Genomic DNA, 16356 nt, shown 5'->3' with positions numbered 1-16356 from the left:
AAATAGCAGAGCTGGGATTTTTTATGTTTACAGCTTATGTTTCATGTTTCATGGCTACCAGTTAAATTAAGGCTCATCTAAATGCCAGCTTAAATAAAGGTTCTAAGATTCGCAGAATGCACTTCTGGTTCATTCTTCCTACTAAGCAAGCCTAGTCTGTATATGTACACCTGTTGTTTTAATCCTGTGTCTATACAGCCTTATCATCACCTGCAATGACTCCCAATTTTAGGAGTAGCCACAGTTTTTTATATTATTTGGTAATATCAACAGTTTGTACAGCCCTGCCAAGTACCACGCATCAGGGGTTAGACTAATGCATTTTAGTGCTGGTGTCTGCATCACCAACGAAAAAATACATTGGTCATGCATTTACAGAGATCCTCGAGACACTGTGGGATTATGAGAGGCACTCAATGGCTTAATAAAAGCAGCCAGCATGTGGAACTTGCTGTGCAATTTACTGCTTAGTATCCTGCCTGGGGAACTCACTCATTACTATAGTGACTCCGGTAGAGTCTTAGACTTCACAGCTAAAACAAATTGTGCTCTGGCTGCCTCAACTCTCAGCTAGACATGTGGGCGCTGGATCATTGGTGCGGGAGATGAATCTTTGTACAAAATGCACACATCAAGCGCTGGGCCAAGCCTCACACTGATTTGGCGTCATTGCAAGTATTTTGTTAAACTATTCATGGTCACTGGCATGAGAGTGGGGTTGGGTGTCACCTCTGTGCCCACTGGATTCTGGATCTGAGACCAGGTCACACACCGTGACCACAGTGTGTCTGCACACTGCTCCCGAACCTTATTGAAACCGTCAGCAGCTTCTAGGTAATCTAATGTATCAGTGCTGCGACTTTGTACTTTATGTTGCATTTAGTATGCATGTAGTATTTTTTAAATGGTATTTTTTCATAGTGCAGGTGCTCACGTCAGATGCGCGATCCTGTAGGCTTGTGGTGTAAGTGTGTGGGCAATGTGCACGATCTCTGGGACACTCGCGCTCAGGGCTGGACTGGGAGCAGAAAGCAGCCCTGGTAACCTTGTCAGACCAAGCCCCAGAAGGGGAATGCTGGGTAGGAGGGGCTGGGTGTGCAAGAGTGAAGAGCTGCTGCTTTTGCTACTGGGGACCCATACTCCAGCAACACTGGTAAAGCGGCCCCCACTAACAAAACCAGCCCACACGGCTGCACAACTGGGCCCCACCCTTCTGCTCTCCTGGGGAAATGCCTGCTATGGCCAGTCCGGCCCTGCCCACGCACTCATTAACACTCTGCAAAATTGCAGTAGATACGGAGAGAGTATGAGAAAAAACACAGTTGTGGTTCTCATTTTTTCCTCATATTCCTACCGTGGCCAGAAAAGTGTGATAGGTTTTGCCTAAGCAAGGCGGGCCTGATGAGGAGAAGAAGCAGAGAATGTGGGAAGAAACAGCAGATGTTTACACCCACAGTTTCTCAGCATATATTCCCCATAACTTATATTTATGGAAACAGAAATGCGTTCCATATTGTATTGCGTCTGCTTTTATCAACTACTAGCTTTGAGATGGCTGTTCCACATGTAAATGTAAAGTGTGAAAGGGGTAATATTTGCAAAGTGATTTTCTTTAACAGAATAAATTATCAGTGTGCAAAACATATAATTTTCAGTGTATTTACTTTTTCATACTTCTAAAGCCCCCAGAGGGCACCTATACCTCCCAGCTATAAGCTGATAAGCTAGGAATTCAAGCAGGAGTAGACAGTAGACAGTAGACAGGCTGACAGAAAAACATTTTTCAAAAATAAGATGTGCACTTTCAAATGTGCCCTCGCACTTACAATAGAAGTGTCTAGAACAACCCTTGCCCTCTCTTCTGAGCTCATCTAACATTTGAACTCTCTGCAGAATGCACAGAGTGATGTTCATAATGATAGGCACAATTTTAATTTCTACTTTATATGTGTGTGAAGAAGTAATACAGAAATGATGAACTATTGATAGCATGGTAAGAAAATGGTGTGTTACAGTTGAGTAGAGAGGGCGAGTGTAGTGGTGTCTGGTGAAAGGGGCCATACAAGTAGTGTGTGCAGGACAGAGTGAAAAAACAGAGATGAAAAGAAAGGAGATGACATGTAAGATATGCAGATTGAGGATTTGAAAAAATGTGGAGAAAAGAACGTAAGTGGAATTTTACTAAGGGACTCTGTGTCCTTTAAACAGAATGGTGAGGAGTGTAGGAAGATGAGGAATCTGCTGTTAGATAAAGTTCATAGAGACTTGTAACCACAGATTCCTTAACTTGTGAATAGATACTAAAGCAGTATCTCCCCAGAAGGTGGGCCTGTGGAATGGATCAGACCAGGAAATACCACAGAACAGAACGGGCAAAGTGCCCTTCCCACTGGACCAGGCTATTCAGGAACATGTGGAGGGATATCCATGTAGCAGCCTTGCAGATGTCCAGAACTGGCACACCATAGCAGTAGGAGCAGCCACTGCTCTGGTGGAATGAGCATGCAAACCTTCTGGATACTCTCTTTAGCTAGCCCATAGTGAAGTTTAATGCATAAAACAATCCATCAAGAGATGTCTTATTCTGCACCAGTTTCCCCTTTTTTGCTCCAGAGAAGCCCACAAAGAGTTGATCATCCAATTGGAAATCTCTGGTACAATCAATGTAAAACTGAGAGCCCTCTGAGGGTGAAAATGATCGACCCACTCCTCCTTGTTACAGTCCATATGTCCTGGCTGAGGTTCAGCTTGAAAAGCGAGTATAAAAAGTAAAACAATTAAAATGATAACACAATGTTTGACTATGTTAATAAACTATTTTCACACAGAATGGCAAAAAAGCAAGATATACTACGTCACAAAAAGGCAAAACATTGCTCTGCATATTAAGCACACTTACAGCCAGGAAAGCAGAAGACCAGGAATGTAAATTGGAAATGTACAAAATACTATTCTACTTATTATGGGAGAGCTACAATCAAAAATGTTGTTATTAACACGAGAGAAACAACTCACCCCGAAATGTAACTGAAATAGATGTAAGGCATATCCTTCAAGATTTAAAAGAGGCTATGACTAGTTTACAAGAGCCCACTACATAAATACTAAAAGATATACTACCTAAAGTATCTGAACACATCATAGGTCAGCTACCAGCAGTACCCACTTTAAAACGCATAGTAGCACGTGCTGAGAAAGACACCAGTGAAACTCCTGCTACCTTTAGAAGATAGGAAGACATTGAAAATACTGATCACTTAACCACTACACATAACAATGAAACCTTCAACCTACATGACAACTATAATAATGGAAAAAAATATGTTTTCTATTGCATTTAATAATTTAAGAATAACATAATGTGAAACATAGATGATGAACTGAAGTTTCAAAATGTGCCATATACCAGTCACATAAATATACACCATGCATGGTGAATATCCAAACATCAACCTACACCTTTTCTTATGCACTGCTGCTTAAAAAATAAAATAGTACTTTTTACAAACTATTACATCACATCAAAATAAAAACTAACAACTACTCTCCACATAAAGCTATAATGCATACAATACTTAAGCAATACCCACACACAACTATACAAGTCTGCTATTACCACTTATAACCAAAGCATTTGGGACATCTAAAAAAATCTGCATTAGGTGTAGAATATGCAATAAGCAACCAGTTTGTCTTTGAAATAAAAAAGTACTTGAACTGGCATATGTTCCTATAACAAAGGTAGCTAACCACTACAACATGCTTATAGAAACCTGATTACACCAAGAAAATAAACAAAAATTAAGTTCCCTAATGGACTATTTTGAAGACACATGGGTTTGCAGACAGCTGTACTCCAGACACAGACACCAACCCAAATTGCAAATACCATGGTGAAATGTCTATGACAGCACAATGGCTCAACAAGCTACAACCAACAATGTTGAAGAGAGATTCCACAATGCCTTCCGAGCTACACAAGAAAGAAACGAGGCAACACTCTACAAATTCATAGAAGCCCTCCAAAAGGAACAAAGCTATTGACAACTAAGGATAGAGCTAACAGTAAACCACATAATACCTAAAATAAGTAAACAGACCTCTCAAATATACGAAATGCCACAATATAAAGTGAGAATCTTTATTATTAAGAAATAAGTAAACTACTTAGAATAGCAAACTCCCTACTATAAACCACCCACTCACCTACGTACTAACCAGTAATTTGCAACAAAAAGCACTGCAACCTAACCATTTTTAAATACACATAAAAAAGCTTATTTTGATACATTCGTCAGAAAATATAGTAAAATAGAAAAGAAGACCGATAAATAAAAATACATTATTTTAGTACGCAATTTAAAATCTACACATCAACAACCATCAATATTAGAAACAAACATAACATAAAAGCAATTAAATCATACACATAAAATGAAACTTCAATACTGAAACTAGAGCAAAATACAAACACGTAAAACAATATAACATTTCCCACCCAAAAATAAATAGAAATATAATACTTGCAGTTGTGCAACTGTGGATATTAGTCCACGTCCATCTACCGAAATTCCAATCCACTACAATGTAAAAAAAATATCTTCCAAAGAACCCAAAAACAAATGCAAAAATTAAAAGTCCAAATCCACTGAATTAATCCACTGTCATTGAGAATGATAAAAAAAAACAAAAAGTACACAATAAGAACCCAGGAAACCTGAAATTGTAAAGGAAATTAGAAAAGTAATATTGGTTTACAATAAACCAACATAAATTATTTAAAAAACATGTTAAAAACAGATCCAACACAACTCCCAAGCACAGAATGGCATTACAATTATACAAACACAAGAATTAATAACATAATATCTAAAATAACACAATAGTAGTACAAAAGTAACACATAACACTACAAAACAATGTAACACAAACTACCACAAAACAATCTTCAAAAACAAAACTAAGACTATAACCCACTCTAACTACATCTGCTCACATTCCACTTTGGGGAATGTGTTGGGCACTATAGGAATTAGATTTACTATTCTCACTCCAATCAAGACCATTCTGGGAAAGATGTTAAACAGATTTCAAATATTATGTACCAACTACACACAATTAAATGAAAAAAATAATTTACAATTTTACCATAAAATTATATAAAAAGCATAAATAGAGCTAAATAAGTAATAAATTATAAACCACATAATGTTATATGAAACATAATTTAAAAAAAAGAACCAATTCAACTTTAAACCATTTTGGGCTAAACACTAATGGGGTCAGATTTACTATTGCCACTCCAATAAAAACTACTTTGGCAAAGGTGTTGAACATAACTAAAATATTAACTACCAATAATAAACAAATAATATCTAAAACAATTATTTTAAATTTTACCATAAAAACCCTATTTGAAATAAAAGGATACAAAACATTAAAAATTAGAACATCAATAACGAAGTTTAGATCACATAACAATTTATTTTTTTAAATGTAACCCACCTGTTCCCATCCCCCACCTAAGATGTTCTTAAAATAAAAAAAAACATTTATCTACTAAATTTGAAATAAAATACAAAAAGAAATGACATAAAAATAACTTTTACCATAAATACATATAAAACAATTTTTTTCAATAACAAAGTGTATAAAACGATTATAATACATATACCTAATAAATCAACAAACAAAACAATATTGTATAACCTTACAACATTATTTTTGTTTATGATCTGTTGTATATTAAAAAAAACACTTAAAATAATATTCTTACCTCCGATATTTATATCCACGATACAACAACATATTCCTGCACTGATATTTCTGTAGCACAATATTGATTTTTGTATATTTTGTCCAATACACCAAATACATAGTTTTGTTGGATGGATACCTGGCTGCCAAGGTAACACTAACGGGGGAGGGAGTTTGAAAGCCATCAGCTGTCACCATTCAATCTCCATGCATGGAGGGGCAGTTTGTGCAGGCTCAGGTGCAAGACCCGGACGTGCTGTTGGGACAGAAGGCCCTCTCGGAGGTGAGTCGGAAGATGAATGCTCGTGGCCAAAAGTTCTATGTACCACAGTATCTTCTCCTAGTCCAGAGCAACTAGGAAAGCTTGGACCCAGTCTCTCTTGATCTGTTTCAATACTCTGGGCAGGAGAGGCAGGAGTAGGAAGGCATACAGGAGTGCTGAGCTCCAGTCTATGTGAGAGGAATCTATGAGGGAGAAATGCCTTGTGAACTCCTATTAGAAATGGGGTCTCTAGTAGGCAGTGGTTTGCACTCTCTCCCCCAGTAGGGACTCGCACTCTAGTCAGGGTAAGGGAGCGACACAGCTAAGATAAACCCCGCTCACTCCCTTGGTAGCTTGGTATGAGCAGTCAGGCTTATCTCAGAGGCAATGTGTAAAGTATTTGTACACTCACAGTAACCCAGTGAAAACACTACAAAGGACTCCACACCAGTTTAGATAAATAGCCAATCTGAGTATCTGAGTAAAACAAGACCAAAACAACAAGAATCCAACATACACAAGCAAAGATATCACTTTAAACAAATGAAATGTAAGTGTAGTTCCTTGAACTCAATGAAGCACTTGACTGAGTCAAGGTACCTGAGATGCATCAAAAACAAAGACGATGCGGCACCCAGTGGAGGTGATGCACCAAAAGAGCTAAAGATGCGTTGGTTCTTTTGTGTTGCAGGGGAGGTGATACGTAGTCCCTTACTGCTAGGCAGGGAAGGTGATGATCAGTTCCTTACTGCCACAGGGGAGGTGATGCATCGTTTGTGGCACAAAGCATCGGTTCAGTGATGCATCGGAAGTCAAGCCGCGATGCGCTGATCTCACAGCGATGAAGCTGGCATAGCGTCGAAGTCAGGACGTCACAGACTGCAGTGATGCAGCGCTCGAAACTCACATGGCTGTGATTCTTCTGATGCACTCTGACGGAAAGCCGAGACAAGCGCTGAAAACCGTTGTTGCTTCAAGCGGGGACCATCCTCCGGTGCAGGCAGTGTTGATGTGTTGAATTCTTGCAGCAATGCTTCGGTTTGGAAAGACGCAGTGAGTCAATACGTGGGTTTTCTTCTTGAAGCACCAAAAACCTCCTTCATGAGCCCAGACTGGATTTAGCACCACTTGGCAGGACAGGGCTCTCAGCAGAGGAGCCCAGAGGCTGGCAGATGAAGTCTTTGATGTCCCTCAGAATTCCTAACAAGAGGCAAGCTACACTTAAGCCTTAGAGAACCTTGGAAAGCAGGATGTGGAAAGCAAAGTCCAGTCCTTTCACTCCCAGGACAGAAACAGCAAGCAGCAGGCCAGCACAACAAAGCAACAGGCAGAGTGGCAGTCCCTCTTACAGCATGCAGCTCTTCTTCGTGGCAGAATGTCTTCAGTCCATAAGTGTTCGAACTATGTTGGGTCAGAGGACCAGTACTTATACCCATTCCTGTCTTAGTCAAACTTCAAAGAGAAGTCTTTGTAGTGCACAGGCCCCAGACACACTACAGGGAGGAAGTAGTGGGAAATGTAAGTAAACTCAATCCCAATGTAGTTAGAAACACATTGGGATTGTGCTTACTTGTATAGACGCCTGCACTGCCAGGTTTTCGAGGGTGGGGTGTTGTATAAGGAAGTTTGGATCTCAGGTGTCAGGCTATGCTGCCTTGTAATTTTTCAGTTAACTGGGGCAAGATCCTCATTTTGCCCAGGTTCTCAGAAGAATATCCAACAGGACCTTGTTAAAGGGGAGAATAAGTTCCAGATTACTTTGGCCTCGATGCAGACTTTAGTTTTGGCCTCCGTGGTAGGAAGTGGGAGGACCAACACTTCAGCTGCCCTCCGAATCACTGTATCAAAATTGTTTCACATTGTTTGAAAAGCTAGTGGAACAAATCCAGGCATTACACTGAAGCACCACGCTGGTTCCTACTACCCTACCCAGGCAGTCAGTAGTGTCCAGACCCAAACATATGGAGTACCATTGTAATGATCATCTTGAATGAGAAGTTGAGGGGTCATCCAGATGTCATCAAGAACAGCTGGCAAGAGGTCCACCGCTCTGTCTCACAACGCATGTGAGTATCATCCCAGGACTTAGCTGATGTTGACTGATTTGAGGGCGAGGCTGGCAGATGAAAACATGCATTTGTCAAATGTCTCCATACATTTCACCTCCCTCTCTGACAATTGGGATTGAGTTTACTTGTTTAGAAGCCTGCACTGCCAGGTTTTCCAGGGTGTGGTGTTGCGTAAGGAAGTATGGATCTCAGGCGGCAGGCTATGCTGCCTTGCAATTTGTCTTTTGACTGGGGGCAAGATCCTAGTTTTGCCCAGGTTCTCAGCAGTACTTCTAACAAGGCCTTGTTAAAATGGGAGGATAAGTTCCAGATTAGTTTGGCCTCGATGTGGACTTTAGCTTTGACCTCCCTGGTAGGAAGCATAGGGACCAACACTTCTGATACCCTCTGAATCTCTGTAGAGAATGATTCTGATTCCACCGAAGCTGTGGCAGGACTAGGGGAAATAAGGCTGATGTCTGGAGAGGTCACAAGATACTGGCATCCTGCAGATCCAAGATTTTATTATTGTAAGGGCTCTCATCTTCAGCACTATTGTCATCTCAGTAGTGATCAGGATCTGAATGGGGGTAATACATGATTGCATATGAATTTGCGGGTAGTCACGGTAGAGCTTCTGAATCTGATAAAATGATTGACTCCACTTCCAGCATCAGGCTTCTGGCACAGTTGGATTTGGGGTTGAACCTGCCTGCACTGCCCCAACTGAAGGCCACCTCGGATCCGTAGGGCCTAAACATGCTCCAGAGGGATCTGGAGCATGTTTCAAAAATGTTCTCTGGGGTAATTTTCAGCTCATGGAGCTGTTGTGACATTGCTGATGACTCTGGGAAGTTGGTGTGCATGAGGAGCAGCATCAGTTTCACAAATTCGACAACCTAGGGGTACTTGTTACATCATGCAACTCTAAATGGTGAAAGAGGCAAGACAAAGGAGTGCCTTGTTTAGACTTCTCATGTCTCTTGACCTTTTTTACTTACCTGAGCTTGGTGAATTTGGCGATAATGGGTAGTGAGATCAGCCTCGGGAGCATGTCTGTACCCCCACTTTGGCTGAGGTCAGGACTTCTTGGACTTCCTTTGGAGTTACAGATTTCATGGGTGTCTACCACCGGTATCTGGGGGTTACAGTCCCTGTGGTTTGGCATTTGTGTTTTTTAAGAGGATATGTCCGTAGCACACTGGAAAAAAGTTAGCAAGAATAGAAATTCCATCAAAGTGATTGGATTGGATGGAGCTCCGGATTTGTGTTGCATAAAGGAATTAACTGACATAGGTGCGCAAGGGTGGCACAGATATAGTGGCCCGACATCACATCCTCTGTGGGACAGACCCAGTGCAAAGCCATACAACACCAACGCCTGACACACAAGGGAATTGCTATGAAAATTCTCTAGCACCAGCCTGGTGCTGTGGAGCAATTCACAAGGGGAAAAATATACAGTTAGAAGTCTCTATCTGAAATAATGTTAACTCAGGGCAGAGGGAGGAACCTAGGTGTGGTGGGATGTGTTTGCTCAATTTGAAGTGACAGACAGCTGCCTAGACTTCTTCCTAATAAATGGAGATAGGTGTGCTATGGAGAAGCCAAGAAACAGATATGGGTTAAGTGTCTCGTTATGTGAGTTAGTAATGGTAGGACAGGAAATGCACAAGATGATATGGTTTCACCGGTTTTAGCCCATTTGGCGCAAAATATACTAGCGGTTATGTAGGCAGTCTATAACCACACGAGTAGCCACTGAGTTTCACTCAATCCACTCTATAGGCTGAATTTCTGTGCTACTAATTTATTAAGACATGTTTCTAAAAAAAACATGGGCCTTTCTTTTGCTTAAAGGGGGCTCTGGACAGCATTTGATATAGAGGTAAATTGTTTTTAGTGGGGAATCTTGTTATGAGAAAATAGAGGAAAAATGATGATTCCTGTCTTTTTGTTCTGTATGAGTAACAGTTCAGTGCGACACCAGCTAAAGGATGACGTAAGTGTTTCTGATTGTACCCCTGTCTATCTCCTTCTTATGTGCAGTTTTTGCTTTCCATTGCAGTAGACTTTTCTACTTACTCCTTCTCTCTACAGTATGTGACTACAACGGGCTTCGCCCCTGTCCCAGACCAGAGGTTGTTATCACAGGGTAAGGGCGTTGTTTTCACAAGCAGGTTGTGCCACAAGGTGGAATAGTGCAGTTTTTAAGATGCACTGACATAATCTAGCAGTGTGTCAGTAAGAGCGTCTAGACCAAGAAACATAGGGACGGGTGTGTTTTTTCCAGCACCAGTTAAAGTAGTAATGTGGGCAGTGGTTTGCAGTGTTGTTTCACTTTGCATGTTCAAATATAGTTTCAATGCACGTCATGACACAGATTGCCTACATATGTCTTGGTATGTTATCTCTCTCTTGTGTTAACATGATAACTTGCCACTCAGATAGGATGTGAGTTTGTTGTTTTTGCAACCTCTCAGGTAGAATAGGTGCTAATTTACTACTATGAAAATAGGGATCCATATCCCTGAAGAATGCCCCAGAGCAGCATAGGCTCAGAGTGAGGGCAGAAACATGTTGGATGTCTTAATGATGGGCTGAGCCATTATACTTATGCCGACAGTCAACCTACGTTTTGAACTATACTAGCGCCCTTAGACACCCTTATTAAAGGTAAAATTACTGGTAGTTCATTAGGTATTTTTACTGACCTGGATTCCAGCTTTATCCAGTAGGCTTTATCTAAAAACGTCCTCTGGTATGTCCGGACCATAAGGTTGAGTCCGCATAGGTGGCACTGTCCTACCAGGGTGGGAATAGGTGGTCTAGGATGAAGCTTGACACAACTAAGTGTGTGGGACCACCTCTTCCATGAAGGTGTTATTCCCTGCATATTCACCAATACAATACATTCTTCATGAAACTATTAATGGTGTTAGTGTCATGACCTGAGTAAGTGTGCCCACAACAAATAAGCTTTCTCTCTCCACACCTTTTGTGTGTACTCCTTAATTTTGGGAGGCTGTGTGGAGGGGTGAATACCTCTCACCTCTAACTTTGTGTTTTGTACTACTGTAACAAATGCCATTCCAGTTGGTTCAATGGTGTCCAGTAGATTGTGGTGCTTATCTATTGTATAAATACAAGTAAGTTCCTTTAGAGCTCAGTGGATAGTCCACCAACCAGCCAAGTCAGTGAAGCCCCTGGCTCACTGAATCTAAAGATCCCCACCTTCCTGGTGAGGATCTCTGTGATAAAGTGCATTCCCTTCCTAGTGACATATCTGGTGAAATATCACTGAAGGTAGCCCTAAGCTATAGAGGGCAGGCTAAATGTGACCTGTCAGTCGAGAGTGTCAAAAGGCTGACCTAGCTGAGGCTCCAGAGACAGAAGCACTGCATTCCCCAGTTCCTTGTTGGGCTGTGGGACCTCAAGCTTGGTGTGCTTGTTGCCCATCTGACACACTGTAAATGAACTCACAGGTCTCCTCCTTGCCCATATTTTATTCAGCTTTGTGTGTGCTTGAAGAGGGAGTTGGTGTGGGCATGCTGTTATGGCAAATGTGTTCACTGTGAAAGTCTTCCATGCATGATCATTGTATAAGACATCTGTGCAGTGGATTATGATAAAACGCTGAAAATAAAATAAAAAATTGAAAAATACATATAATGTCACATTTTTACAAACATCATTACGCTTTTGGCACAAAAAGTGCTAATATATGTCATGAAATTGTAAATTTGCAATTTTCCTACCTAACTACAGCAAAGGAAACATGGGCAAAGGGAAACATACTTATAAAAGCTCAACAGAAAATGAGGAAAGAATCTGAATGTGTTTGTGAATATAGGCAGCGAAAAAAAGGAGCATACACTATTCCCACAGCACTACTTGATTTTAAAACCATAATGCACCGAAAACTGTTTTTTTTATTTTGACCAGTGGTACTTCAATAAATAACATTGTGCACAGTAAATTCAAATAATACTGAGACCTTTCAAGACTGACACAAAAAATGATTACACTTAAAGCCAATGCCACCGACGAAATCAAGTTATACAGAGACAAAATTCTTCATGTGATCTGGCCCCTTATTTAAAACTCAAACATGTGAGCAGTTATATTGACTTTACTGTGATGAAATCTTCAAATACACACAGTAGAGGTTTTGGATGAGTGGATGGTCTTCCTTTATCCGCTGAAGACTGACTAATTGAGAAAGGGACATAAAGAAAATATAGTCTGTCTTCCAGTATACATCAGGCAGTATACTTACAATGTGGATGGATATCCTGGAACAGCAAATTGTCCTCACAGCACAGTTTTAAGGATTTTTACTATGATAAACTCCTAAATACATCACTTTGATACATCAAATCTGTCTGATGTCTTGTTGATTGTGCATGTATTTGCCCACCTGTTATTCCTGGGATCCAATGCTCACTCTCTTGCATGGTGTTATAGACCTTCAGTACAGGGCAACAGCAAGGTTAACAGACCCTTTTGGAAGAATGTACAGCCTAGATGGAAGTTATTTAAAGTTTGAGATGGTCCCAAGGTCTGGGGCTGGGAGTGACACTAGTGCTCCCGTCCCTCCATTTGTTTCCAGTGGAAAGAGTGATGGATGATTTGAACGGCCATTAAGATCTGTACTAATTAGTTACTTAATAGATGTTTTGGAAAAATACGCCTTTTCAAGTATGTGCATATGATGTCATGAAACTCCTTTTATTAGTAACTGTGGAATTTTAGTGTTGCTCATTTGTTGTCCTGTATTACACATACATTAGTGGCAGAGTATAAAGTGACATGTAGCCTGACTCATCCATACACCGCTTTACAATTACATCTTTTAAGCAAAAAGAGACTGCCCACTAAAAAATAGTAGATGCTAGATTACCATTCCACAATTTCAAATGCACCACACCACTATTTTATGGCATAGCTTTCCAATTTTCCTTACAAGAAGAGTCTTATCTTAAGGGAATTGAACCACTTATAGTTTTGGAAGCTGTATTACCTTAAGCTGTATTTATACTTTAAATAGGTTTGTGTGTTATTGCTTTTTCTAATTAGTTTACTCTTTGTACTTATACTAGCTAATGAATAATATTGACATTATTGACATATTATTGACATCATTAAATTTTTAGGTCTCGCCTAGCAGGCATTTTCAAGCTCTCTGATTGAGAAAGAACTCTTGTAGACCATACTAAAACCTATAGCAGGGTTAGAGCCCACCCATTGCTTACTATTGATTGGTGGAATTTTTACTTTCAATTGCTTGCTTTTTATTCTATGGCTTGTGTTTGTTTCTTCGCCCCACACCCAGTCGCCACGCTTCTTTCCCACCCTTCTGATTGGCTAACTTGTATCCTTCCACTGTTCACAGTTAGGGAACTACTTTTCTGTTTTCCCTTCAGCACTCTGTGAGAGTGCTCGTTTTCTAGCTCTCTCCTTTGTGTGTGTCTCTACACTATAAATACCCACAAGCTCCTCCGCATGCTCTGTATTGCTCATCCATCCCCACCCCCAAGCTTGTCCATTGGGGTCCCCACGCTGGCTTTTTAAATTATTCTTTTTTCTCTCCCAGCCTTTGTTGCTCCTTCACACCGGCCAGTCCTCATTGCTTGCTCCACCCATCCACCCATCCACTACTCTTCTTCATCCAATCCTCTGCATCCTTTAATTTGTATTTTTAATTTGAAAATTTTTAGAGGGCTGGCAGCTATTTGCTATTGGGCAACTCCTTCTGACAAAAACTGCTAACACGCAATTAAAATTATATTATTTTATTCACTGATACATGTGGAGTTTGCCATCTCAAATTAGTAAATGAAAAACAAAATAAAATTGTGTCCACCCTATTCTGTAGGCGCACACATGGGGTGATCCATGGTGGGCATAGGTCATCACGCATCTGAGATCCTAAGTAATGGAAGGTTTTTGTTGGCCAATTAAACATGTTATCAGCAAAAAGTATTAGCAAACCTAATAAGTAAAAAAACGAGACCTGTTGGCTTTATCAATGCTTGCTTATGCTTGTTACCTGCACTGTATGTGCATGAGATTAAAACATTTTTTTTTTTACCTTTTTAAATAAATAGTTCTATAGAAAAAAAAGAAGTCTAGCTTACACGTTCGTCAATTGTTTTCCTAATTAATCATACAGTATTAACCCTGTTATCAGACAATATTGCAAAGAGTTCATCAGTGCAATGATTAAACTACCCAGTACCTGAAAAGTTGTGCCTAAGCACAGCTAAGCATCCCTGTCATCTTACAACAGATCATGAGGACAAACTCATTGTTATTCAACATGAAACAAGACAAAGTGCCTGATAGGATAGAATGGGACCATAATATGTCGGATAGGATAGCTGTCCCATTTGTGATTGTGACTGAGTATTCCCCTCCGCTGATTTGTAAATAAGGTCTAGAGTTTCCAATCTGAAACAAGGTTTACGTTGGCAGCTGATTAAGACAAGGATAGAGATTAAAAGTCTTCTTTTCTCACAAATACCTCTATGGCTTTGCTCCCTAGTATTTGCCTGGCAAGATCATTCGATTCTGTACTAGCTGCTTTCTCCACTCTGATCAGCTTTGGAAGAGGTTCCCAAGAACCAAGTGCAAATATCCCAGATTGTCTGCACAGGGTTTCCAACAGTGGAGCGGTCTTTCAATCGAGCTAAGAGAAAACTACTCCTTAACCTCTTTTAGAAAAGCTTTAGAAGCCCCACACCCCATGTTTCTGATGGACTGGTTAGGAATGTTCTCCTTTGTGCCTCGGTACTGTTTGATCTGTGATGTGAGCGTTACAAATGAGTAAATAAATGTCTAAATAAGTATGTCCCTATGTACTTACGCATTTCCCCATAGACACAGGTACATCAGGCTCCATATCTTTACTTCACAGAATGAACATTACGACCTTCATTGCTTGTCTTGAGTCTGTCACTAACACACTAACCTCCGAGTCTAATTAAGGTTCCCCCAAATACCCCTTAATTACGGTGCTTTAACCTTTTGTTACACAATTTCCTGCTGCAAAGTGTATACCTCACAGAACGTTTGGTGATAATTAACTGGATTAATTTACTTGTATTACTCTCAGCAAATTAGGTGTTATTTATTATGCTAGTTTTACCTTAATGCATATACTAATGAAAAATGATTCAAATATCTTGTAAAACATTGACCTGTGCTATCTACCTCTACAATGTATAGCATAACAGAGCTAATCACTCCTCTGCAAGAGAACACAATTCATGCAAACCGATCAGAGTGAATAGCACATTGAGACTAATCAAAGAGCTGGAGCTAGACATAAAATATATGAAAAATACATAAGGAATTCTACCACTTTGCACTTTGATGTCATGGCATCCTTCAAATGCTGCTGATAATAACATAACCTAATATAACATACCATAACATAACAGAACAGAACAGAAAACAACATAACACAAAATAACATAACACACAGTCACTATATGGAATTGCAATGGCAACACTGACTAAGCAGGGGACTAGCATCACATTCCATTTCCACGTTGCATATTCATGTTTGCTGTGATAGTAAGGTTGGCACTTGTGTTCCTTGACTCACATTGGAATTTCTCTTTCACCTCTGTCCCACAAAGACACACGATTCCAGTCTTGAAGGATATAGCTCGCATCTTACCACTTCGACCACTGTGGAGCAAGAATAAAAGGCATATAAAGTTAACTATCCTTAGACTAGATTAAACTCTCAGAGCTACAGTATGAATGCTGAGATATAGGGCAAAAGTAGACTGAGCTCTGTAATAATGTTGCTCCGCACCTTCAACCCAGTGAGATGGCATATAATTGTAATGGGTGGCGTAAGCAAGAAAATTGGCACCTCACCCTTGGGTTTGAAAGTGAATATAATCTATACCTGGGGTACAATAGACCCCTCAGACACCTGCATCCGGGTGGCACGACACCTGCTGCACTAGCAGCTACCCCTGATTGTAACCAATTAGAGATATTTTAATCTATTGCTATAGAAGGAAGTCAGCAAGTGTTCAAGTGATGAACCTCTAGCTTTATAGCAGAGACACTCAACACTAGAAGTTTCTTTCTAGTAGGTAAACTAGCACCTCCAGACATCGGCACTATTTCCTGACTACAGACGTGCAAAAGGAAGAAATATGGGGAAGGATCCACCCTTGGTGTCGGATGTATGGCATTTGTTCAAAGTGATTTGTGCTAAAGAGTATTTGCTGGAAATCAAATGCTTGAAATTGATTTATTCTATAA

General features: G+C 40.2%; 1 protein-coding gene across 1 annotated transcript in view; it reads right to left on the bottom strand.

The window, feature by feature from the left end:
* The window catches only part of DRP2 (dystrophin related protein 2), a 633012-nt gene that overhangs the window by 163644 nt on the left and 453012 nt on the right, over positions 1-16356 (bottom strand). Inside the window, exon 12 of the mRNA XM_069213379.1 lies at positions 15680-15765. Coding sequence (XP_069069480.1) covers positions 15680-15765 — 86 coding nt within the window. The remainder of the gene's footprint in view (positions 1-15679; positions 15766-16356) is intronic.

Source organism: Pleurodeles waltl, chromosome 2_1, assembly GCF_031143425.1.
Source record: "Pleurodeles waltl isolate 20211129_DDA chromosome 2_1, aPleWal1.hap1.20221129, whole genome shotgun sequence".
Lineage (NCBI taxonomy): Eukaryota > Metazoa > Chordata > Amphibia > Caudata > Salamandridae > Pleurodeles > Pleurodeles waltl.
This window is presented reverse-complemented; position numbering and strand designations above follow the sequence as displayed.